General features: G+C 42.9%; 1 protein-coding gene across 14 annotated transcripts in view; it reads right to left on the reverse strand.

Moving 5' to 3' along the window:
* Window positions 1–2,474: 2,474 nt before the first annotated feature.
* The window catches only part of ACTN1 (actinin alpha 1), a 96,431-nt gene continuing 75,687 nt past the window's right edge, over window positions 2,475–23,218 (reverse strand). For 4 of the 14 annotated variants that reach the window (XM_083604272.1, XM_083604275.1, XM_083604273.1 and 1 more), the window contains 12 exons: window positions 22,245–22,475; window positions 20,975–21,122; window positions 19,326–19,476; window positions 18,571–18,679; window positions 17,626–17,766; window positions 15,448–15,630; window positions 14,653–14,787; window positions 12,999–13,178; window positions 11,425–11,571; window positions 9,917–9,997; window positions 6,275–6,433; window positions 2,475–4,302 (listed from right to left, as the gene is read on the reverse strand). In XM_083604272.1, the coding sequence (XP_083460398.1) occupies window positions 4,144–4,302; window positions 6,275–6,433; window positions 9,917–9,997; window positions 11,425–11,571; window positions 12,999–13,178; window positions 14,653–14,787; window positions 15,448–15,630; window positions 17,626–17,766; window positions 18,571–18,679; window positions 19,326–19,476; window positions 20,975–21,122; window positions 22,245–22,475 (1,824 nt within the window). In that variant the 3' untranslated portion in view covers window positions 2,475–4,143. Of the gene's footprint in view, window positions 4,303–6,274; window positions 7,115–7,652; window positions 9,998–11,424; window positions 11,572–12,998; window positions 13,179–14,652; window positions 14,788–15,447; window positions 15,631–17,625; window positions 17,767–18,570; window positions 18,680–19,325; window positions 19,477–20,974; window positions 21,123–22,244; window positions 22,476–23,218 lie in introns of all 14 variants that reach the window. The other 10 variants (XM_083604276.1, XM_083604277.1, XR_014545669.1 and 7 more) reach the window with 9 other exon arrangements.

The raw sequence follows: 23,218 nt of genomic DNA on the forward strand, positions 1-23,218 counted from the left end.
CTGGTGGATCAGGATAGTGTGGAATGAGGAAAGAAATTGCTGGTTTACATAAGCAGAGCCAGGCACCTGGAGCTGACAGTGTGTGTGTCCCCCCCTCCCGTTTACCAAATTTTCACCGCAACTTTGCTGATTGTTTTATAAAAAGGTAAAGAACCCCTGACAGTTAAGTCCAGTCACGAACGACTCTGGGGTTGTGGCGCTCATCTCGCTTTACTGGGCGAGGGAGCCGACGTTTGTCTGCAGTTTTTTCCAGGTCATGTGGCCAGCATGTCTAAGCCACTTCTGGTGAAACCAGAGCGAAACCAGAGCAGCGCACGGAAACGCTGTTTACCTTCCTGCCTGAGTGGTACCTATTTATCTACTTGCACTTTGATGTGCTTTCGAACTGCTAGGTTGGCAGGAGCTGGGACCAAGCAAACAGGAGCTCACCAGTTCGTGGGGATTCGAACCACCGACCTTCCGATCGGCAAGCCCTAGGCTCAGTGGTTTAGACCACAGCACCACCCGCGAGGTTAGCAAAATTCTGCCCAACTGGTAACACCAACATACTTGGAGACACAGTTTAATAGTGGCTACTGCTGCCCTCCGTCCAAGAGACCCCTTTGACTGATACTGCCTAATCCAGTAAAATTATCTGGACATGGTGGGAAATCTTGTATCCTGAGCCTCCTATTCAGCCTGTCAGCAAAGGTGCAACAGGGTCCTCTGCCTCCTGAGGGGCAAGATAGTGGGAGTAGAGAAGAGCTTAGGCTCTGCTCTGGGCCTCAAAGTTTGTCTGCTTGGAGAACGTGTGTGTGTGTGTGTGTGTGTGTGTTTTGTTATTATATTTATTTTCTATTTTTATACTGTAAACATCCCTGTGATCTTTGGGTGGAGGGTGGCATATAAATTTTATGACTGATAATTAACAACAACAACTATGGAGTCTCACCAAACTCACCTTTCAAAATAGTAGTGGGATGTTAGCATCCCTGTGCTCATCTTCTCAGAAGATGGGTAAAAATGCATGGCAGCATATGGCATGCAACAGTGCCCACCCCCATGCTCAGTAGAAACAGCTCAGCTAACATCCTTCTGGCTCTTCCACTGTTAGTTCTAGAAGACAGGTCTGTACTATTCAGCTACCTGGTCACCCAGCAGGACCACAAGCTGCTGCTAACCCCCCCATCCTGTCCCATAGCTCCTAGAATTCCCTATCAGCAACATCTTAGCTTCTGCCCCTCCCACATTAATAGGCCTCAAACCAGTTCTGGCTACTCCTCCTTTTATCCACCCGCCTTTCTCTGCAGCTGAGGTTTATCAGATGATACTCCCAGTTTCCTCCTCTTCTGATGCTCAGCTTTAGGGACTGCCGTACCCTCTCATTCCCCCATCCCCAATCTGCTCCAGAGGGTCCCCCAACCCTCTGGAGCGGACTTTGAGGATGAACACAGGGTGGCGGGCAGGAGAGGAAGAGGAAGCTTTGTTTTGCGCACATCTATTGTGCCAGTGGAGCTGCAGCACTGAATATATATTTCCCTCCAAAGGGCCTTTTGGATGCTTAGGTTTCATAATGGACAGGTGAAAAAGAGGAGTGTTCTGCATCTTTAACTGCCCTGAGACCCGTGGGTATATACTGTATACACATATACATACGTGGGTGGAAAAGGGAATTTCAGCAAGGTGCAGGATTACAGAGAATAAGAGATTCTCCAGTACTACTAAAGATGTGTGTTGTGCCTTGGAGGAAGTTTATAGGCTGCAGACCAAATGCCAATGACAGAACGGAGTAGAAATCATTTTGTTCACCTGAGATACATATAGTATGAAAGTAAAGCAGCTAATGTGGGTATGTGCAGAAAGGTAGTGAATTGTCAAGAAGCTAATTTCTCAAAGATGTTTTAAAACATGCATAAAAGGCCTGCTAGAAGCAAAATATTTTAATTTTATTGCTGCTGCTGGATTTGTGTACAATATTGTAATGACCTTCCAGTTAAATAAAAAACTGATACTATCACAGCAAAATTTAAAAGTGAGGGTACTCTGAAGCAAAGTTCTTATTAACCAGCCCTGGTGCTACTTGGATAACCACAGACAAATATAGGTGTCCCGTGTGAATTTGCAGATTATTGCTCAATAGGGATCTTGTTCTTGGAACAACAATTAAATTACAGTACTGCAGCAAGAATCCCGATCATTTACACAGGCTCAGATACCTTTGGGGAAAAACTGGCAATGGAGAAAAACATTTGTTCCTAACAAAGATGAGAGAGTCTGTGTCTTTAAACAGACACTTCAGCACAGTGCTGCCAGCTTTTCACAGTAGCTGTCTGTGGTACTTCCTCTTGTAAAATCTTCAGGTTTCTATTCACCATCCTTCAAAGCTTCCCTTTCCCCCTCACCCCTGTGTTTAAGAATATGTTGATACACCTACAGAAATGTGGATACGAGAACAAAAACATACACAAAAGCTGGAAGAAGATCCCAAGACAAACTAAACACACAAAATTTATTGGTTTCGAAAACAATTGCTTTAAAGCCAATTGTACATTGGGGGCGGGGGAAGATGTGGATTTCATATCTTCCAATGCCTAGGATTGGAAATAATGCAATGGATCATCAAATAAGATGAGAGTATTTATAAAATTAAGGCTGCAATCCTATGCACACTTACCTAAGAGCAAGACACACTGAATACATTCATCCCTCGGGTTGTGAATACAGTCATACCTCGGGTTGTGATCCGTGCGGGAGGCACATTCGCAACCTGCAGCACCGCGTCTGCACACACGTATGACGCGATTCGGTGCTTCTGCACATGCGTGAGCACCGAAACCAGGAAGTAACCCATTCCGGTACTTCCAGGTTTGGTGCGGTCCGCAACCTGAAAACGCACAACCCACAGCGTTCGCAACCCAAGGTATGACTGTACAGTGTGGCTTAACATTGAGTAAACTTGCATAGGAACATGCTGTAAGACTGCAGTCCTATACCCACTTAGCTGGGAGTAAGTCCCATTGAACTCCATGGACTTCTGAGTAAGAAATGTATAAGACTGTTGTCAGTCACTTAAAAACCTTCTTTAAAACAGGAAAATTGACTGCTAATTATTTCTTTGCTGGAAAAAAGCTGCAAGTTCCAGCAATTTGCATACTTCATGTTTGGTCCAAGTTTATCTTTTGTTATCTTAAGATTATCTCCATTTGAAGCAGCAATACCAGCCACGTAAACATCAATACAATTCCAAAGCAGAGTGGAGGAGGGGAAAGCACTTTGGTGTCTTGCATTTAAGAAAACAGGTAAAACATGAACATCAGAATAATATACAAAAAACCCTCCAAGCGACCAATGCATTCTGAATAATGTTGGAAAGCCTTTCTGGTTATAGAGAAACAAGTTAACTAGACAAAAGAATGAAGTCTAGATTTGTTATCACAATTAAGTTTTCTTTTTAATATGGTCTGTGACAAGCAATATCAAAGATGCCAACTCTCAAGCGCCATGTTTGGAAACCAGACAACTTTCAGCAACAACACAAAGTAGGCATATTGCAATTTTAATTAAATATGAAAACATGAGCTGTGTACATTATTTTTCGCTAAAAAACACAGCAATTTCAAAAAGTTTTATTGTAAAATATTTTCATGAAACAAGTGAACCAGCAATACATGCACTTGTGTGCCTCCGCCTCTTAAAATAAATGTGATAAGGAAATAGAGACAGGTGGGGGGGAGTGGCGCTGGGCTTGGGAATTTTAGGATGGAACGCAACATGGAACTCCATTTCCTATGTCTGAATGGCAAGAAGAAGAAAAACAAACCGTATACATTTTGTGTAATACTTTTAACATTTTCTATTTACGCTTCAATCTTGGAGAAAAATACTTTTTTTCTGTAATAAAATACGTTTGCTGATATGTAACTTCTTTTTCTGCAGAAAATAATTTTGTAAACCGTCATCTTTTAGGGGCAAGATAAACTGTTTCATTTCAACATTTCCCCCTCTGCTGCCCCCACCCCAAATGGGATCTGGGATCTGAAGTGGAAACAGGAAGGGCAGAGGGAGGGGAGAGAAAAGGCAGAGCAGAGCCCGCTTTGCAAACAGAAAGAAAAGTGCTCCTGGATGGGAGAGGCCAAGGATGTGTGGTGGATAGATAGGTAATAGTTAAAGGTCACTTTCGCCATAGAGAGCTGTAGAGAAAGACATGTAGTCCAGGGCACCAGGTACAGAATCCAGCCCGGTATAAGGTGCCATTCTAGCAATGCAATATTCAGCTTGATCAGGAGGCAGTTCCCGTCGCAATTCATCCACAGTGATATAATTCTGTAAGAGAACAGAGGGGTGTCCTTTTTTATTTTAACTAGATGAGGCAGGCACAATTTTATTAATGTAAATTGAACTTATTTCCATATTAACTAAATACAGTCATATCTTGGAAGTTGAACAGAATCCGTTCCGGAAGTCCATTCGACTTCCAAAACATTCAAAAACCAAATCGCGGCTTCTGACTGGCTGCAGGAAGCTTCAGAAGCTGCGGAAGCCCCGTCGGACATTCGGGTTCCAAAAGAACGTTTGCAAACCGGAACAATCACTTCCGGGTTTGCGGCATTCGGGAGCCAAAATGTCCGAGTTCCAGGGCATTCGGGATCCAAGGTACGACTAGTGGCTTTATTTGATATGCATTTTCTGTGTTTCTGTTGCTTCCCAATTGGGGTGCAGCATCTTTTATAATTTGTAGTATTAGGACAGGGATGAGGAACCTTTTTGGCTCCACAGGCCAGATCCTTATCCATCAACTAATGTCACAAATTATATCAGGGCATCTGGTGTTTTGAAGTCCTGAAAGCAGCAGCTATCAAGGTGCAGCTAACAGAAAGTCCCGTCCCCCCGCTTCATTTCAAAGGAAAAAATCTTCCTGTTAGCAGGACCTTGCTGTCTGCCATGCGGAAAACCTACCTGAGCAGGTTCAGGTGTGTGTGAGAGAGTTCCCTGCAGAGAGTTCTCACATGCACCCAGACCAGTCAGGATCACCCTGCCATCAGCCAATGTGCATATGGAGTACAGTGGTACCTCAGGTTAAGGACTTATATTTTAATTCTTAACCTGAAATTATTCTTAACCTGAAGTGCCACTTTAGCTAATGGGGCCTCCTGCTGCCGCCGCGCCGCCAGAGCAAGATTTCTGTTCTCATCCTGAAGCAAAGTTCTTAACCTGAAGCACTATTTCTGGGTTAGCGGAGATTGTAACCTGAAGCGTATGTAACCCGAGGTACCACTGTACTGCTTATTACTGGTAGCTGCCTTACATCACTTTGGAAAAGTGGTGTTTGCAAATGCTCCTCCTTTTAGCTTGTGGGCAGGCCGTCTCAGTGGGTTGGAAGGGGAGACTCCTCTCCCTTATCCTGCTGCCACGACCCCACTGGAGTAAAAAAAGAAGAAGTGTGACCTGCTTCAAACAGCACTTCTGGAAAGAGCTTTAAACTCCACCCATCAGCTAATGAGTAGGGATTAAAGCCTGCTCCCTTGGCTGTATGATCCTGTTCCCTACTGGGAACAGGGTGTACGGCCAAATGCAGGATTAAACCCTGTCTTCTGACCCATCAGCTGACGACACTCGTGACCAGTGGTTGTGTGGGTTGGAGGGAAATGGCCTTGCAGGCCAAATTGGGCCAAATTACCATAAGCAAAAACAGGTTCTATGCATGTTTCAGCCAACCTGAAATAAAGGGTTTGTTTCATTACAACACATTCCTAAAATCTTTATTTTAAAAACCCAGGTTATATTTTCACATTTCAGCTGTCACGGGAAAGCGCTGACATGTAGCACAGTTCAGCGAAGATCAGAGAGAGACAAGGCCAGACAGGAAACTTGCAGCTAGCAGTTTTATTAAGAATTAGACTCATGGAGACTCATGACATATGCTCCCTCAGCATAAGCTGTTGCTTAGGGTGTCTTCCTCCTCCCCAGCTAGTCTATTTTCTGTGTATCATATCCTTCCCTCTGCCTACAGTGAGTTCCAAGGGACCTTCTCTGTGTCTGCCTAGTTTTCTGCTCTATTACATAAAGCAAGTGCCTTGTTTTGGGAATGGGAGAAGGAGCTGGCAAGTTTTCAACTCAGTATCTCCCAGCTCTCCTCCTCTGGGGTGTGTTTGGTCATCCAACACCAAGACACCAACACCGGCTCTAAATTGTCTTCCACTGCACTCTCCCTGGGGGGCATCTTGGTCAGGCTGTTTCCACCACTCCTGACATCACCAATCCTAAAACCACATAGCGCACAAAAGTCTGAACTCACTTTATCTCCAGCCAGGATCTTGAAAGAAGCCATAACTTGGTCAGCTGTGTCGGTATCTGCAGTTTCCCGGGACATGAAATCAATGAAGGCTTGGAATGTTACTACTCCGATGCGGTTGGGATCTACAATGCTCATAATTCGAGCAAACTCTGCTTCGCCCTGGACAATGAAACAAGAGTTAGCAACAACTCAATCTACTGGTGACAGGAAAGGATGAAATAGGCATTTGTTATGGAAACACACCATAGCCTTTTGCAAACTGGCCACCTCCCCCAGTGATGTTTTGGACTACAACCCCCATTTTCTTTAACAATTGCTGTTCTGGTTGGGCCTGATGGGAGTTGTAGTCCAATCCATCTGGAGGGCACTAAGTTCGGGAAGGCTGTTCCAGAGGCATTGAGGATGTAGCACATGAAGAATTAATTGAAGTAGTTTGACTGCATTTGAAGTTATAAGGAAGACAAGCTCATAAATGTTTGGCACCAAGTAGTATTCTCAGCAAAGACACCCAAAGAATGGGGCTGCTACCCCTTATCACAGGTCTGATAAGACAGCAACCAATGGAAGCCAATGGCGTAAATGATTCAGGTAGAGACATTCCTCAAGCTCCAACCAAACACTGCCCAAATGCCATATTATTGTGATGCTGCTGCTGTTGAGTGTGGGCACTGCATGGCACTAAGTCCACAAGAAGCTGCTGTGTAGAAACACCCTCTTTATAGGAAGGGAAACACAATAAAAGTACCCTTGACAGTTTCATGGCTAGGAAACATGGTTAACAAAAGCTGATCTCACTGGAGATTAAGATTCACCATATTTCACATCTTAGAACTGGGTGTTCTCCAATGGACAGATATCGCTTTTATGTGATTGTAATTGTGGGGCACCGGAATCGTTGCATCACGTAATTCTTGACTGTGCTCTTCACTCATCGGCCAGGAGCAAGTTTCTTGCTCAATATCTAAAGGGAATTGCCGATGATACGAATGAAGCCAAACTGAGATATCTATTAAATGATGATGACCCCCTAAGATCACTCATGGTTGCCAGATTCTTGATCAGCGTCCTATCCCTAAAGAAAAGAAACGGACTCCTGTGCGGCTCGGATAATCCCTTTAAACTATGATCTATGTTTTAGGTTGTAATTAGGTGATATCACCATGGATGTCTCCTACTAATTTATAAGCAGAGGGCGATGTGAATGTTACAAATTTATTGTAATGTATGATGTTGGTCCTTTGTTTTTGTGTTGCTTTGGTTCTTGTCTGTTGTTTGTAAGTTTTTGGCGGTTTTAAATTTGGAGGTTTAAGTACATTATGTTGGTATGGGAAACTGTCGTGTGATGGGCCAATGGCCGTAATAAAGATCAATACAATACAATAGAACTGGGTGCTTGAGAACTGTAACGTGTTCACTAGCAACTTCCTTTTCCCACTATATAAATTTTGTGGCAAGAATAAGCCTAGGGGCCGATTTGCATGTTTTTGCTGAATTCCCCCTCCTTTTTTCTAGCCCATGCAAATGGGCTATGCACATGAGCAGTGTAACAAGTGGGGTATCAAAATTCATGGAATTCAGTTGCAGCAACTTACATGGATGGGGCAAGCTCCAGACCAAAGATTTGAGATCACAGAGTCTGATGAAGATAAACTCAGTGGCCCTGTTGACAGCTAAAATTATTAGTACTGCCAGATATGAGATTATATTATGAGGCATCCTGTCTCTGTTGACTGAAAGAACGGATAACTTTGGAAAATACACTTATTTGGAAAATAGCATTGCATTCTTAGTACTACTAATTTTAGCTGCCATGGGGCCACTGGAACTTATGGGTGGAATATAGGCAGTATGGAAGGCACAGACCGTCACCATATCCTATACCCCTTCAACTGATGGCTATAACTAATTTCCCTTCCAACGACTTCTACCAGCATAGCTCCAGTTCCAGAAAAATGTGAGTATACAGTTGCCCTGTGGGATTGCAGTTCTCTGTACACTTTCCTTGGAATAAACCCCACTAACTACTGTAGGAGTTTCTTCTGAGTAAAGATGGTGTGCCTTTCACAGTGAAAATATGAACTGTTCACAAAATGGCAAAGACATGCCTAGAGAGAGCTGTGTTGCTCATCGACATTGAAGTCACAGAAAATATGCATAGAGTATTTAACAGAAAAGGTCCCAAGACTCTTGTGCAGTTGCATCCCACACTGCATAGTTAAATGGTTTTCATCTGTTGGTTGATATATTGCAGGTTTTGCAGTTTGTTTTTATTGCGAATAAATCCAGTTGTTTTTGTGGATTTGTGAGACCGACACAAAATACCATTTTTGGCCAAAGGGGAGCTTTGAAAATGTTTGAATAAAAAATCCCCTTAAAACAGGATTCAACTAATGAATCCTGTCAAGTCGAAGCCCTGAGCAAGGACTTTCACATGTGTCATAGGGCTTTCCCTGCCTTTTCTTCCCCCGCCCCAAATTGGCTCTGGGGGCAGGGGTTGAGAGAACCTCTGCAATTGCATGCAGGGAGAGGAGGGTCGGGGGGACCCTTCTGTCTGGCAAGCCAAAATGTTAGCCCTGATCACTGAATTTCTTCCATACCAATAGATGTACATAATGAAGAAGAAAAAATCATTTTTTGATAAACCAAATCTCGCAGTTTAAATGTGGGAAAATGGACTATTTTTACAGCAGAAGGACAAGTGTGAAGGGTTGTTGTGTGGGCTGCTCACAATGAATTAGCAACAAATGCATAATTATAATGCAAAAACAAAGCAAAATGGCCATGGGAGAACAAGGCTTAGACATTGTTTTGTTCTACTTATTCAGAGGGCAACCAGGAATAAGTTTGGATTATATTCTGATTCTTCTTCCAAAAATAAAGTATGAAGTCAATCCAGTTTGTAAATAAATATGCCACTGATGCCATAGATTTTATTCACAAGTCACGGGACTGACAAAGCTTTACCTGGGTTCACTAGCAGTATGCCCTTTTCTCATTTAAGGGTCAAATATACCATTGTGAATATAAGTGGCAGATGCTTCTACATTACCATATTGTAACCAATGGAGATAAGGCAGGTGCGGAAATCTTCAGCATCCATCATGCCAGTCTTCTTCTACACAGTCATAAACGGATGGAAGAATGAAAGGGAAAAAAGAGGAATAGAAAGTAGAGATGAACTCACGGAAGGTGTTAAAAGAATGGATTTGCATGAAGGTAAAATGGAAGATGAGATATATTGAACAACAAAAGAAAATACAAAAATAATTTGAAGAAAACAAAGAGATGGATTCATTCCATTGAAAATGAAGGAGCAGATGAAAGTTTAAGGATCAACAAGAAGAAGAAAAAGGTACCGATAGGAAGATAATTTTTTTTTTAAATGGAGAAGAGAAAGGAAGGCAAGAAGAGTTTTAGGGAATCAAGCAAATGGAATGTGTAACCGAGAAGAGAAAAATTGATTTTACAATGCATAAAGAAAAGAATGGAATTAAGACAGAACATACAACAGTATGCAGAAATATGCACAATAAAATATAAGAACATTGACAAGACGGATTAAAACAAAAAAGAAGAGAAAGGAGAAATATGTTATTCCCTAGGGTTTGATATTTGCCTGAGTTCCTTGCTAGCATTCAGTACCTGTGCATCGTTTCCAATATCGTAACCCAAGCTGATGAGGCAGGCTTTGAATTCCTCGGGGCCAAGTGTGCCGGAGTGGTCCTGGTTAGGCAGTGCACCAGCCAGCAGGGCATGCAGTGCCAGTGGGGTGGTGGCATAAGACGAAGAAGAGAAGGAGAACGAGAAAGGGGCAAGGAGAGGAGGAGGAGGAGGTGCACCATGCAGCAGGTGGAGAGAGATTGGGGGGAGAATGGCATGCAGGAAATAAAACAGGGGAAGAAATAAAAAGTGCACAAGGTTAGATACTGTGTTCACATTTCGTATTGTGCTAATACTGCCTTTTCTTTTTTTTCTTTTGCACTTCTTTCTCACAAAACATGACCATGCCAGGGACAAATGTTTGCTTTGAAGACTGCTCTTCATTAGAAACAATTAAATTTTCTTCAACAAGTTTAGAAGCAAAACATTTATTGAGCCACCTGGACTGCAGAGAAGCATTGGACACATTTGGAATATCCTGTTGCTGAAGCATCTTTGCGCTTAGAGGAGCCTTGGATTTAGAAGAACATGTGAGTTCATGTAGTTTAGAGTGGCCCCAACTCTGCAGCCATTTTTAGTCCAAAAGTTTATCCTTGCAACAGAACTTGGACCAAGTCTCCTGCTTGATGCTCCCTGCACTGAAAACTAGACCTTTGTCTTTAACTTAGACGTTTACCCAGTGATATGACGCAACATTAACTTGCCTTTGTATTTTCTAAATTGTAAAAAAACAAACAAAAACAACTCACATAGTGAATATAAGCTACATTAAAATGCAAGTGAGATAGAGGACTTGACAGAGCACGCCTAAAAGCTACACACTATTAGCGCATGAAGTGACTACATTTTCTACAGCCATTCCGTGCAGCCAGATGTCTTCCTTTGTGCTGTTGCTGACATAACAGTATTTTGTCTGGATTCAGTGGCTTGAGCTGAAGATTGTTCCATGCAAGGTTAGCCTCGGTCTTTTTGAGGCAAAAACCGTAAGAACAATCCAGAAGGAAGAATGTGAAGCACAGACAGTGTGGCCTGAACAAGAGGCTTACTGACAGCGATACCTGACCTGTGAGCTTACACATGTAGAATATTTGTACTGCAATGAGTTATCACTGTACATTTTCTAATGGATGGATAACATACAAGAGCTTTGCTAGGAAGGGGCATGTAATCAAGTTCAACAAACAAACAACCCCGCAACCATTAGCTACTCTCACGGAGGCTCATTAGGTTAATGTGAGCCATTTCTATTAAATCTGAGAAGGGTTTGAAAATCAAAGAGAGAAGGTTTTTAAACATTTGTGTTAGCATTTCCTTTGAGTCCCCAAACGCTTTAAAGTTAATGGACTCTGCCACATTTTTAAAAAGTTTTACTTGAGCTGTGGTTTCACAAGGAGAATCTGAGCCTTGGTTTCCATTCGCTTCTATGGAGAAAGTCTCTGAAGTTACAGGCACTACTAAACTCCACCATCCCAACCACCCATGCCACTTACCCTGTCAAAGTGGTTGAAGGAGGCGCGGAATTCATTCATCTGCTCCTGGCTGATTCCTTTGGCATCCCGAGTCAGAATCTGGTTTTCCACTTCATTGGTAGTCCTAGCAATGGTTGTTAGGAGCTGCTCCCAGCCCACTCTGATGTGCTGGAGGAGAAAAAACGATTTCCCGCCTACATTTTAAGTTGAGAAGCAGCATCTGGAGACTAGTCAAAATGCAGTGAAGTGATTGTAGACTTGGAAAATGTGCTACTCAGTAGGGAGAGGAAGCACATGGCGATGCTGGTTGCAGATAATGGGAGTTGTAGTCCAAAACATCTGGAGGGCTCCAGGTTGGGGAAAGCTGACCTAGGTTTTCATTTAAAACAAGGGTAAGCCTAATCCAGCCCGCTAGACCTTCCTATGCAATCCACAGCACTCCCTTGGCTTCCCCAGGTGTGTGTACATGGGCGTGGACCATCGGAGAAGTGGGGAGGGCATAATTTTCATCCACCGAATGGTACTTTGGGTGGAAGGTTTTTCCTCTACACAGGAATGAAAATTGCCTATTGCTCCTCAGCACTCCAATCAGCTGTTCTTCCTGATCAAGGTATCCTGGGTAGAGAGGTTTAAACTGCCTGGCACCCTGTGATGGAGAAGAAAACCACCATCACCCACAGCTGATGTGTGGACCAGCCAAGGAGTGGTAGGCAGTTTTCATCCCTATTGTCATGCACTGGAGGTTTAAACCTCCCCACCCAGCCGGCTGCAATGGGGATGCTCCTCAGATGGTCTGTGTCAATCAGCTGAGAAGTGAAAAAAGAATGATTCTCATTCCCATCCTGGCACTGCAGTAGGTACGGAAATATCCTCCTTCCTAGCTGATCTGCATTGATCAGTTGAGGAGCTGGGGGGGGTGAGCTTTCCACTGGAGCAATGCAGCCCCTAGCCCAGGTTCCCACCCCACATTTAGACAATGCTGATAAGAAACTGCTTCTAACACAGAATTCCTTATTGATTGATTGAATTTATATACCGCCCTATACCCGGAGGTCTCAGGGCAGTTCACAGAAAAAAATCACAATATAAAAAATATATTGTCATGATAATTACTTTAATAGGTAATTCTTACCAATTAAACAGCTGGCAAGCTCCAGCGACTGCCCACTCACATTTGCATGGACGCCTCAGACTTGTCTGCAGTGTTGTTCCTACACTTTTAAGGTTGTTGCCTCAAACCTGTAATCCCTTATGTGCCAGCCCGTCCCCATTATGTGAGGGCCTTATTCCTCACAGTCAAAATATTCATATCTTGGCTGCAAACTATGGGCCTTAAGCAAAGGTGAATCCGGTGGGGTCCCAGACTGTGCTACTGAACGTTAAATCAGTCACCCTCTCTGTCATTTGCACAAGTGAAGGCTTTAACCAAAAGTTTTGTATGTCAATATCTGTACACATCTGCATGGCTAGTCAGTGCTACTAGTTTAGCACCCTTTCCCCCAACATCAGTTTAATCAAGAGCAGGGTTGGCTGGCTCAGGGTATTACTCCTTGCATGCCTGGGCTTTACCAGCACAGACTCCCCCTGGCCTTTACCTCCATAGTGTAGTTGGTGTGCTTGTTGTCAAAGATGAGCGCCTCTTGAATCTGTTGGTGATCTCCCTCCAGCTGATCAATCTTTGGTTTGTAATTCACAATGCTCTTCTCGTATTGCCGCAGGTGATTGAGTTGGTCCTCCAGAGTCCCGTGCATCTCGATGGAGATGCGGCCAATCTCCTGCACGAGCCCAAAGGAAATGAGCAGATGAGTGACAAGTTTCAACATGTAAAGCATTTGTCTGCAACTGTTCCCTAAATGGACTAAAACATGCTTTAACCACAGGCCTTGTCATCTCAAGGGGAAAAGAGCTTTGCTTGCAGGTTTTTCAGAGAACAGGTAAACAAAACCGAGTCGCTGGAATAATTCACTGCTGCTCTGCTGAGTTAAATATTTAACACTAACTGAAGACCTGCCCAGCTGTGTTAAGGGCTTTCAGAAGATAAATTTGTTTCCTCTTTAGCACAGTTACAAAACTATCCTAATCCCTTGCTCAGTGCTGCTGGTGGGTTTAGGTGGAGGCGTCCCTCCGCTGACTGGGGCCATTGCAGAAATCTTCAATATGGCTAAAGCACAGGCTGTTGGTAAGCTATCATTGGTGGTGTTCCCACCAGTGGTAACTAGTATAGGGCTCTGAAATGAGGCATTACAGGTGTGGGGTGGAGGCAGAGTCGAGGGGGGGGGGTAGGCAGTGATAGATCCACTGGATCCATTTCTAAGAGGGGAGATGATCTGGCCCAAAGCCATCCACTGTGCCTAGAAACATGGCTCAAAAGGAAGTCAGGAGGAGCCCTAAGTTAGGGCTTCGCTTCATTTATTGGGTACGTATTACAGATCAGTTCTACCTGAGCCTAGCAGATCTGGAGCTACACATTGTTTTAAAACCATGTGTATTATGATTGTGACCAGATGCCCCTGCATGTACTCAGACTGTAGGCAAGTTTAAAAAACAACAGCCAAACAAATATGCACAGCTGCACGTACAATGTGGTCTGAAGCTACAGTCAGTTGTGGTGTATGTGTTTTAAAACCAATCTGAAGCTAATTCTGATGGAGCAAGTCTGGAACATGCACACGCAGACGAAAAATGCAAAGCACAAACTATTCCTAAGGCACATCTCAGTTAATTTAGTACCTACTTAATTTAGCATTTTATTATAGAAAGCCACCCTCAATAATTTCTTGTATAAGAATGGTTTTTAAATAAGAAGTAACCACTGGCCATTGAGTATCTCAAACAAAGAACATGTGTATTTATGAAGATTAGTAAGGAGAGAGGAAGAAAGGCCACTTTGCAAGTAAAGCTTAGCGCAGATATACTGGCTCGGGGGGGTGGGGTGGGGAGATTGCAGCCGCTTTGTTCTTCCCCAGTCCTTTAGCTCGGGCACAGTGTTGCAGCTAAGCCAAGATCATGGTAAAGCTCTCTCCTTCTTAGCCACCGTCTGTAGCCAAGGTTTGTTCTGGAAGCTAGCATGTTTGCAAAGTCCCAGTAAGCAAGCCATGGTTTGGGTTTTCATGCTGCGCAAACCAGGCCAAAGAGAGTGGTGACTTCTCTCAGCACAAATCCTTTTCACTGAAAGGATGAAAAGACAATGCCCAACTAGGAGGCTCTTCAACAGAAACATGGCAGTTTTAAGTATTAGCAAGTTTTTACCTCCATCTTGGTTTGGATCCAGGGCCCGATGACATTGGCCTGAGCCCCAAACTGCTTGCGAAGTCTCTCATTATGCTGCTGGCGTGCATGTTCTTCCATCAAAGCCTGGTCCCGCCTGGGAACTAGTTGTCTCACCTTCAGCAAATATGAAAAAGCTTAGAAAAATTGAGCTTACTGCTGTTAAGCCTTAATAAACACAAAGCGTTCTGAAGTCAGAGAAGCCAAGTTCTGTGCACTGTTAATCAAAAGGATAAATCCAGCCCTCTTCTGAACAAGTAGGTATTAAAATAAAAAATTCCAGTTACGTGGATTAATGTCCACAAAGAAAATTAACACCTCCATATCTATTACAGGTGAGATGCAACATCAGAAATGTCAGCAGATCATCCAAAAGTCAAGATGGAATGCCAATATTTCTGTAAGTGCTCCAAATAAATTAATTCTACTTGGTGGGAGCATTGGTGACTTAAGTCACCAGGCCGCTCAATAAATATATATTTCACAGGCGAAAATTATTTCCTACAGCACAAGAATAAAACTGAGTTCAGAATTACCTTTTATAATATGCACTGTGGATTACTTGCCTGCAAACCAAGAGTCAAGATATTATATTGCACATCTGTGAGAATTTCAACTAAGGCTGCAATCCTATGCACCCTTACTTGGGAGGAGGTTCATTGAATTCAGTGGGATTTACGCCCAAGGAAAAACGTCTGAGATTGAGCTGCTTGCCAGAATTCCAAAAGCAGGCTTCCAACCTAGAAGAATAATTGCCAAGCCTAGAAAGCGACTCACGTGGTCCCATTTGCCATTGATTTCCTGTGGGGTGATGGTGGTGTAGGGGTTGGTTCCTGCCATGTTGACATGGTAGGTCTGAACGATTTTTGACACTTCGTTGTGGATTCCTAGAATGGCCTGTCGCTCCTTGTCTGCATCTGGCAAGGTAGCTTTGAACTGTTCATGGGCTGTGGTCAATCCCTGAAGGAAACAGAAAGCACAAAAACAATTTTTAAAAAGAACAACCCCATTCCCCATAATGCTGCGTTATAAAACACCAGCACAGGATGGAAGAATCTGTGTGTGCAACAGGGCACTGGAATAATTTAAACAGTGTCAGAGAAAGATTCCCTTTTCTGCAAATGAGAATTATAAAGGCAGGGAACTGCACTGGAACAGTGGAAAATTAAATTGTGCAGCAAATAAAACTTCCTACTGCATGACCACTGAAGGACACGCTGGAAAGATTTTAAGGCAAGAGTGCCAAAAGCACATTTCCTTTTTATTATTCTCGGAGGCCATTTTCTTACAACAGTTAGGGGCTGGGCTCTAGCATTTCTGGGTTGCAGGCAGGGATGGCGAAAGCTCCCCTTTGGTAGTAGATGGTTTAGCATAGGGGAAGGTAAAGGAAAACTGAGTCAGAGCCCAAATTTATACCTGTCTATTCAGAAGCAAGCCCTGCTGATTTCAACAGGGCTTCCTGTTCCATATGTTGGTGTGAGACTGCAGGCTTACTTACTGCAGGCATTACTTACAACTGTTCTGAATACTTGTTTTCTAAAGAGAAAGATGCCTAAGCCCAAAGGGATGGCAAACTCTGGCTCTCAAGATGTTGTTGGACTACAACTCCCATCAAGCCTGACCACTGGCCATGTTGGCTGGGGCTGATGGGAGCTGGAGTCTCACAACACCTGGAGGGCAAAGGTTCCCCACTCCTGCAGTATATCAGCTGATCTTCAAAGACTGTTATTTTCTGACTTTTATTTTTTTATTTATTAAAGTTGTTGAAGGATGTCAGGGCAGTTCCTCAATCCTTAGCACAGGGAATGGCTATGACTAACCAGAGGTGAGAAAAGCACTTTTTATGTGTTCAGGAGGCACTTTTTGCCGCACATTACTAAACATATGCCAGGTTTTTTGCCATGCTGCAGAAAACAGATTAAGTTGTTGAGACCTGGAATTAATGTAGCCCTGATCACTGAATCAAAAGGGTTAGGTGAGAACAATGTGTTTATTTTCGGAACAAGACACATAATAGGTATAGGCCTGGGAAATGGGAATGTATGGGAAATTTTAATTTTTTTGTAACCATTTCCAGAGGCGTAGTTGTGCTACTGCAGCAAAAATATCAAAGAATCATGTGGCACCTTAAAAACTAACACATTTATTATGGTCCGTGAAAGCTTATTGCCATAATATATTTGTTAGTCTTTAAGATGCCATAAGACTCTTTCAAAACAAAAAAAAAAATTTTTCCTTCCAGTAGCACCTTAAAGACCAACTAAGTTAGTTCTTGGTATGAGCTTTCGTGTGCATGCACACTTTTTTTACTCTTTTTGTTATCTGAAGAAGTGTGCATGCACACAAAAGCTCATACCAAGAACTAACTTAGTTGGTCTTTAAGGTGCTACTGGAAGGAAAAAAATTTTTTTTTTTGTTTTGACTATGGCAGACCAACACGGCTACCTATCTGTAATAAGACTCTTTGTTACTTTTGATTTTTGTGTTTCCTTTTCTCTTTTCTCACTTCATTTGCTTCAGTTTGTATATCTAACAGGCAGAGGGAACCATCCAATCTTTCCCACCAGTTTACAGGCAGTTGCTGTTACCAGCCTGAGCTGTTGAGAGAAGGTGATTTATTTCCATTGCTAGGGTTTGACAGGAAACATTAGTACAGTGGTACCTCGGGTTACATACGCTTCAGGTTACAGACTTCGCTAACCCAGAAAAAGTGCTTCAGGTTAAGAACTTTGCTTCAGGATGAGAACAGAAATTGTGCTCCAGCGGCGCGGCGGCAGCGGGAGGCCCCATTAGCTAAAGTGGTGCTTCAGGTTAGGAACAGTTTCAGGTTAAGAACAGACCTCCGGAACAAATTAAGTACTTAACCCGAGGTACCACTGTATCAGCTGATATTTTGCACCCTATGAACAAGAGCCAAAGATGTATATGGCTTATCCAGTGAGAGAGGGTACATACCTGGATCTCCTCAATGGTATGGACTATGAACGTGTCCTGAAGATCTTCCATGGCCCCCTCCATCCAGTTATTGAAAGGGGCAGCTCGTTTGGCATATTCTAGATACAGCTGGTCAATTGTCTCCAGCAATTTTTCTGTTCTCTAGGAAATCCACCCAGATAAAGAAGTTAGGCACCTTGAATTTCCCCCCCACTCCCCCTGTCCTAATGACATTTCCTCTTTTGTTACTCTTCGCAGTCCTTTCTCCTAGTTTTCTTTTTTTAAAAAAAGAAGCTGTAATTTACGTACGTATTTATTTAATTTATATGCCACCCTTCTTCTCAAAGCAATCCAGGCAAAGGACTTAACATTATTGACATTTAAAACAGTACACCTTCCCTTTTCCCACAGTCCACAGAACCACAGTTAGGAAGCAGTTTCAAGTTACAGATTTTTTTTCAAGCTTTTTTTTTTAAATCAAAGAATTGATCGCAAAGCAGTTTCCAACCATCAAAATAACAGGAAAATCAATTTTAAAAATATCATTTGATCTATGATACAGCATTTAAAAGCAATGGATAAACCATTGTAAAACATCATAAAATCTAAAACTAGAACATCATAAAATCTAAAACTAGGCCTTCTTGGTAGTGGTGCCAGGCATAATACAAAGCAGGTCCATCGTAAGCCTGGCACCACTACCAAGAAGGCCGTATCTTGCATCCTCATGCAGAAAACAACACTCACCATGGGAACAACAAGAAGGACCCCCTCTGCTAATGTGAAAACCTGGGCAGGTTGGTATTGGGAGTAGGCCTGGGCGATATATCAATATATCGCCCGGGACTGGTATGAGGAGCAGACCGCGATGTCGGCTTCACTGAGTGAAACTGCCACCCCACTCTGCCCTCATACGAAACAGAGGGAGAAACAAGCTGTATATGAAACATATGAAGAAGCTTTTACCTCCAGGGCTTCTCGTCGTTTCTGGGTCAGGGCCCCAAGGTTATCCCACTGGTCACATATTTTCTGGCACCTGGCATTGACACTTGGGGAATCGTAATAATCCAGCTCACTAGCAAAAAAAGTTGAAAAAGTGGTTAACCAAACACATTGGTAAAAGTTGGGATCTATTCATTATTTTTTTTAAACCCACAAACATGTTGAAACTGAATAACCTGCTAATGCTGTTACAAAGATGAAGAACAGAACTCTGGCTGGATCAGATCAAAGGTCCATCTAGTTCAGTATCCTGATTCTAAAAGTGGTCTCCCACACTTGTTTCTCCGCCCCCCCCCCCGCCCTACCTTGACCTAGCAACTCATCTTCGGAGGCATATAGCCTCTGCACACGGATGACAATTCTTATCGGCTCAGGTAAGCCTTGAGTTTGCAGGCAAAATGAACATATAGATGCAGGTATTCAAATATGGATCAATGAAATCTATGCACATCAGTTGTTTAAACCCCTATTGCATTTTGTTAGGTGTCATAGTGAAGAGGTCCCTTTCTCCCCTCACCAGCCTACACCCCTCTTTTTGTGCTTTCATCCTTGTCAATGTTTTCTTTCAAATAAGAGTGCTTCCCTATAGTCTTTGTGTCTAAAAAGAACTAGATTTGCCTTTGAGCTCAATGGGTTCCCCAGGCTTGCTGACTGTTGAAAAGGCCACTGTTTGGTTTTGTGTCAAAAGGTGAAGCCCATTTGCTAGGTGAAAGCCGTACTTGAGTTCTTGTGCAATAGCAGCAATCTGTTCCACACGGTCCTGATGAGCAGCAAGATCACTTTCAAATGCCTCGTGCTTCTTTAACAGGGCCTTGATCTCTGAGAGGGTGGCAGTTTCATAATCCTTCTGCTGCAACATTGCCTCTTTACCTGAAGGGGGTGCCAAAACACAGGAAAAATGAGCAAAAGACCAACAGGTAAGGAGTTTTGAGGAGTTTTGATAAAGCAGCATTTCCTTCCTTCCTTCCAAAATAGTTTTATTAACTTCCAATATATAACAATTACAAAAAGGGGAGGGGATTCCAATTTGCCTAATCTAGTTAAATTTGCCCAAATCCAATCTATGATTTTGGTAATTGCCATTCTTCAGGGTTCTTGGCAAAGTATTTTATAAAAGGATGCCATATTTCAACAAAATTGTCCTCATCATTTATATTAGTCAATGCATGTAATATTTGTGTTCCTTCTCCATGAGAGGTCCAGAGGGTGGCAATATGAGAACAGGCATTTTTTGTGGTAACTCCCCACTTTTGCAATACACTCCCAAGGAAATTTAATAAATAGAAAGTAATAATAATTAATAACAATTTAATCAAGCCCAATCCTCAAGTTAACGTGAATAAATTTTACCATTAACAGAGATTTGTTGCAGGCTGCCTTTATTTTGACCCATGGGGAAAGCCTTGGATTAAGAACAGGCAATTTTGGGACTGCGTAAATTATCTGAGAATTGTAAGCTTCCATATTTTTGCAAGGATGTTTATTTAAAAAAAAAATCTGTCTGCAACCCTACAATTTAACACATGCACAGAACAGAAACACAGTATGTGCTAGTGGACACAAAATACAGCTCTCTGAGAATCTTAGCTTTAATTCTTTAAAAATAAAAATAAAAACAGATCCCTAATGACTAGAAAGACAGGCTTGAAACACCAAGTAGATCTTAGAAGCCTAGAGATCAGCCAAACAAGATCTCCAGGAGTCCCAATATCAGTAACCCACGTGGGGAGGAGAAGTGGTTTGCCAGGTGGGTCAGAGGTGCTGTACTAGCTTCCTGGCAGATGGGTTGCTATTGTCTACCAGGAAGGAGAGGGCCAAGGTGGCAGGAAGGTTGATGCAGTTCAAACTCACTGACAGAAACACCAGGTTAGCCCTGCTGTTGCATCTGCACCACACCTACTTCCTGGCTGCCTCAGTCCTTTCCCTCTCCCTCCTCCTGGTAAGCGATAATGATTCCCCTGCATGGAAGCTAACACAGTGGCTGTGTCCCCACTCAGCAAGCTGCTTCTGGTGAGAAGTATTGCTCTTTGGCGTTAACTAAAGCAGGGGTAGGCAGATTTCCAGCTTGCAGGTTCTACCTCCCTCGCACACACAAGCATTTCTGGTTTCTCTTCTAAGCTTTATTCATTGCAATTGAGAAACAACTAAAATTCAGAGCTGCCCAGAGATCTATTCATCATCAATTCTCCCTTCTACCTACCCCCCCAAAAAAGTATGAAGAGCATGCTAATTTACTAATAAAGATGAGAATTTAGGCTACCTTGGCATGGATCATCATCTTATTTCATAATAATAGCGATGCATGAATTTATTGTTACACAGTGCACACAAAGCCCTGGCAATAGGACACATTTAGGATCTGTTTTACCGTCTGTCCAGGATTCATGAATGCAAGCTTTTTGCCGGAACTTCTCAGCCAGGTGATCCAGCCGTTCCAATCTTCGGATTTCGTTCAAAAGCCACTCCTCATAGCCTTTCTCGGCCTGTTCTAGGCACCCCCATGCATTATTTATATCCTGTAGCGATCAAAGCAGAAGCACAAACATGGTCAAGGAAGGATGAGCAAGTTCAGAAGAAGGGAAATATTCTGAAACGTCCTCAGATAGTTTCCCCAAGCTGGCTGGCGAATGGCCTGTGCTAACTGAAGGTCAGCATCATGCCAGAAAGAGATGTGAAAAGGAAGTTTCAAGTGGGCAAATAATTTTGACAGAATGGCAACTGCTTGCCATTACCCTAGAGCAGTGTTTCCCAACCTTGGGTCGCCAGCTGTTTTTGGACTACAACTCCCATCATCCCTAGCTAGCAACACCAGTGGTCAGGAATGATGGGAATTGTAGTCCTCAAACAGCTGGAGACCCAAGGTTGGGAAACACTGCACTAGAGCACAATGGCATTTTAACAGAAAAACCATGCAAACCACTGGAAGGTCCACAAGCAATTTAGAAAACAAGTGTCTGCAGAAGCCTGCCACTAATCCATTGAGGAGGGCTAAGGCTCTGAAGCACCAGCAGTCCTGGGCATGGATGGGCTGCAGAGCATGGCAAACTGATAGGCAGACAGCACCAGAACCAGGGACAGTAGGAACTAGAGGCAAGGCTTAAGCTAAATAAGCAACATCTGGGGAGAGCGGTTGACCTGGACAGTTGCTGCTGCACTGATCTGCCACATACCAATGGCAGCAATGCTCCCCTACTCAGTGCCTGAGGGCCCCAGTCCTGCCACTCACCACCTGGCCTAGGGCGGGGCCTGACAGGCTCTATAAAGGACTGCTGCCGCTGCTGGGCAGAGAGGGCTCCATTTTGTTTTGGTTTTGTTTAAATTGCTGTTATTTTTTACCTATGTCATTTTAAACTGATATTAAGGCTGTATTCTTAGTTTTAGATTGATGTGGAAATTGTTTTCCCATTTGGTTGTGTATTTTTTGATGTGGTTTATTTATTGTTTATGACTTTTGTAATTATGTAAATCTTGTTATGCTATAAGCTGCCTTGAGCATTGTTTTTTAACTGTGGAAAGGCGGCGTACAAATAAAAAAATGATGATGATGATGGTGCAAGAGTTTTTCTAGTCGCTACCTCCCTGTCCTCAGTTAAAAAGCCAGCTTGTATTTTGCTCAGACCACGGCCAAACACACTCACCGATACCATTTTCCCTTCAGAAGGCATGAAGGCTGGCCTGTTGCTAAGTCGCAGCTTAGTCTGCAACGTATTGAAGTTGATTTCCAGTTGGCACTTCTCTTGGACTTTGGGAGGCTTGTGAAGGCGGCGGTAATCTCGGAAATCCTCCAGTTTCTGCTGCATGGCCTGCATGGTGTTCTCTGGAGCCCGATTCTCCAGCCAAGGTATGGTGCGGCGGATCCACTCCAGCAACTGAAAAAAAGGAAGCAAGTCAAAAAAGAAAGCGGGAACTGTGCTAAGATTAGAAACCCATCAGTGCTGACATTTAACAGGGACAAGGGTTTAATTTTTTGTTATTTGTGGTTTTAGTCCTACGATTATCTTGCCTTTCATGATTGTAATTCTATTTGCCAGCAAAGTTCAGCAACTGGCAGAAATCTAGTTTAACAGACTTGTATGTTTGTGTTTGCTTTCACACTTTGCATCTCTAGACTTTACACTAACAAGCATATTTAAGGACATGAAACCTCAAGTAAGATAAGCACGCAATCCAGCTTTTAATTTTCAACAGGGCTAATGAGTATTTCTACATCATGCTTCTGAGTTTATTTCTGCTGATTTTTGGTGAAGGACCAATTCTGAGGATAGTCTTCCCAGGGCTGCATATATTCCTAGCTCTTGTGCCTTTTGAGTTAAGTTCATTTTGTGGTGATATTACTACTACTACAATTGGGGTGATTATAGGTTTCCTTTGACAATTTCTGCAGTAGCATTGGAGTTAAATTAACATTTTTGTTTTGCCCATGCCTGCTGCCACCACCTGCAGGCCACTATTCCACTCACATGTCAGGAGCAACTTCTAACTATCAGTTAATGCACTCTTTCCTATAACCTAAGTCATCAGTTTCTTTTCCCTATTAGTGTTTAGTTTCTTAGCCCCAGCATTATACAATGCTATTTGGGTTTTTTTTAAATAATAATAAATAAATAAACAG

The sequence above is a fragment of the Podarcis filfolensis genome, assembly GCF_964270895.1.
Source record: "Podarcis filfolensis genome assembly, chromosome: 1".
NCBI classification, from domain to species: domain Eukaryota; kingdom Metazoa; phylum Chordata; class Lepidosauria; order Squamata; family Lacertidae; genus Podarcis; species Podarcis filfolensis.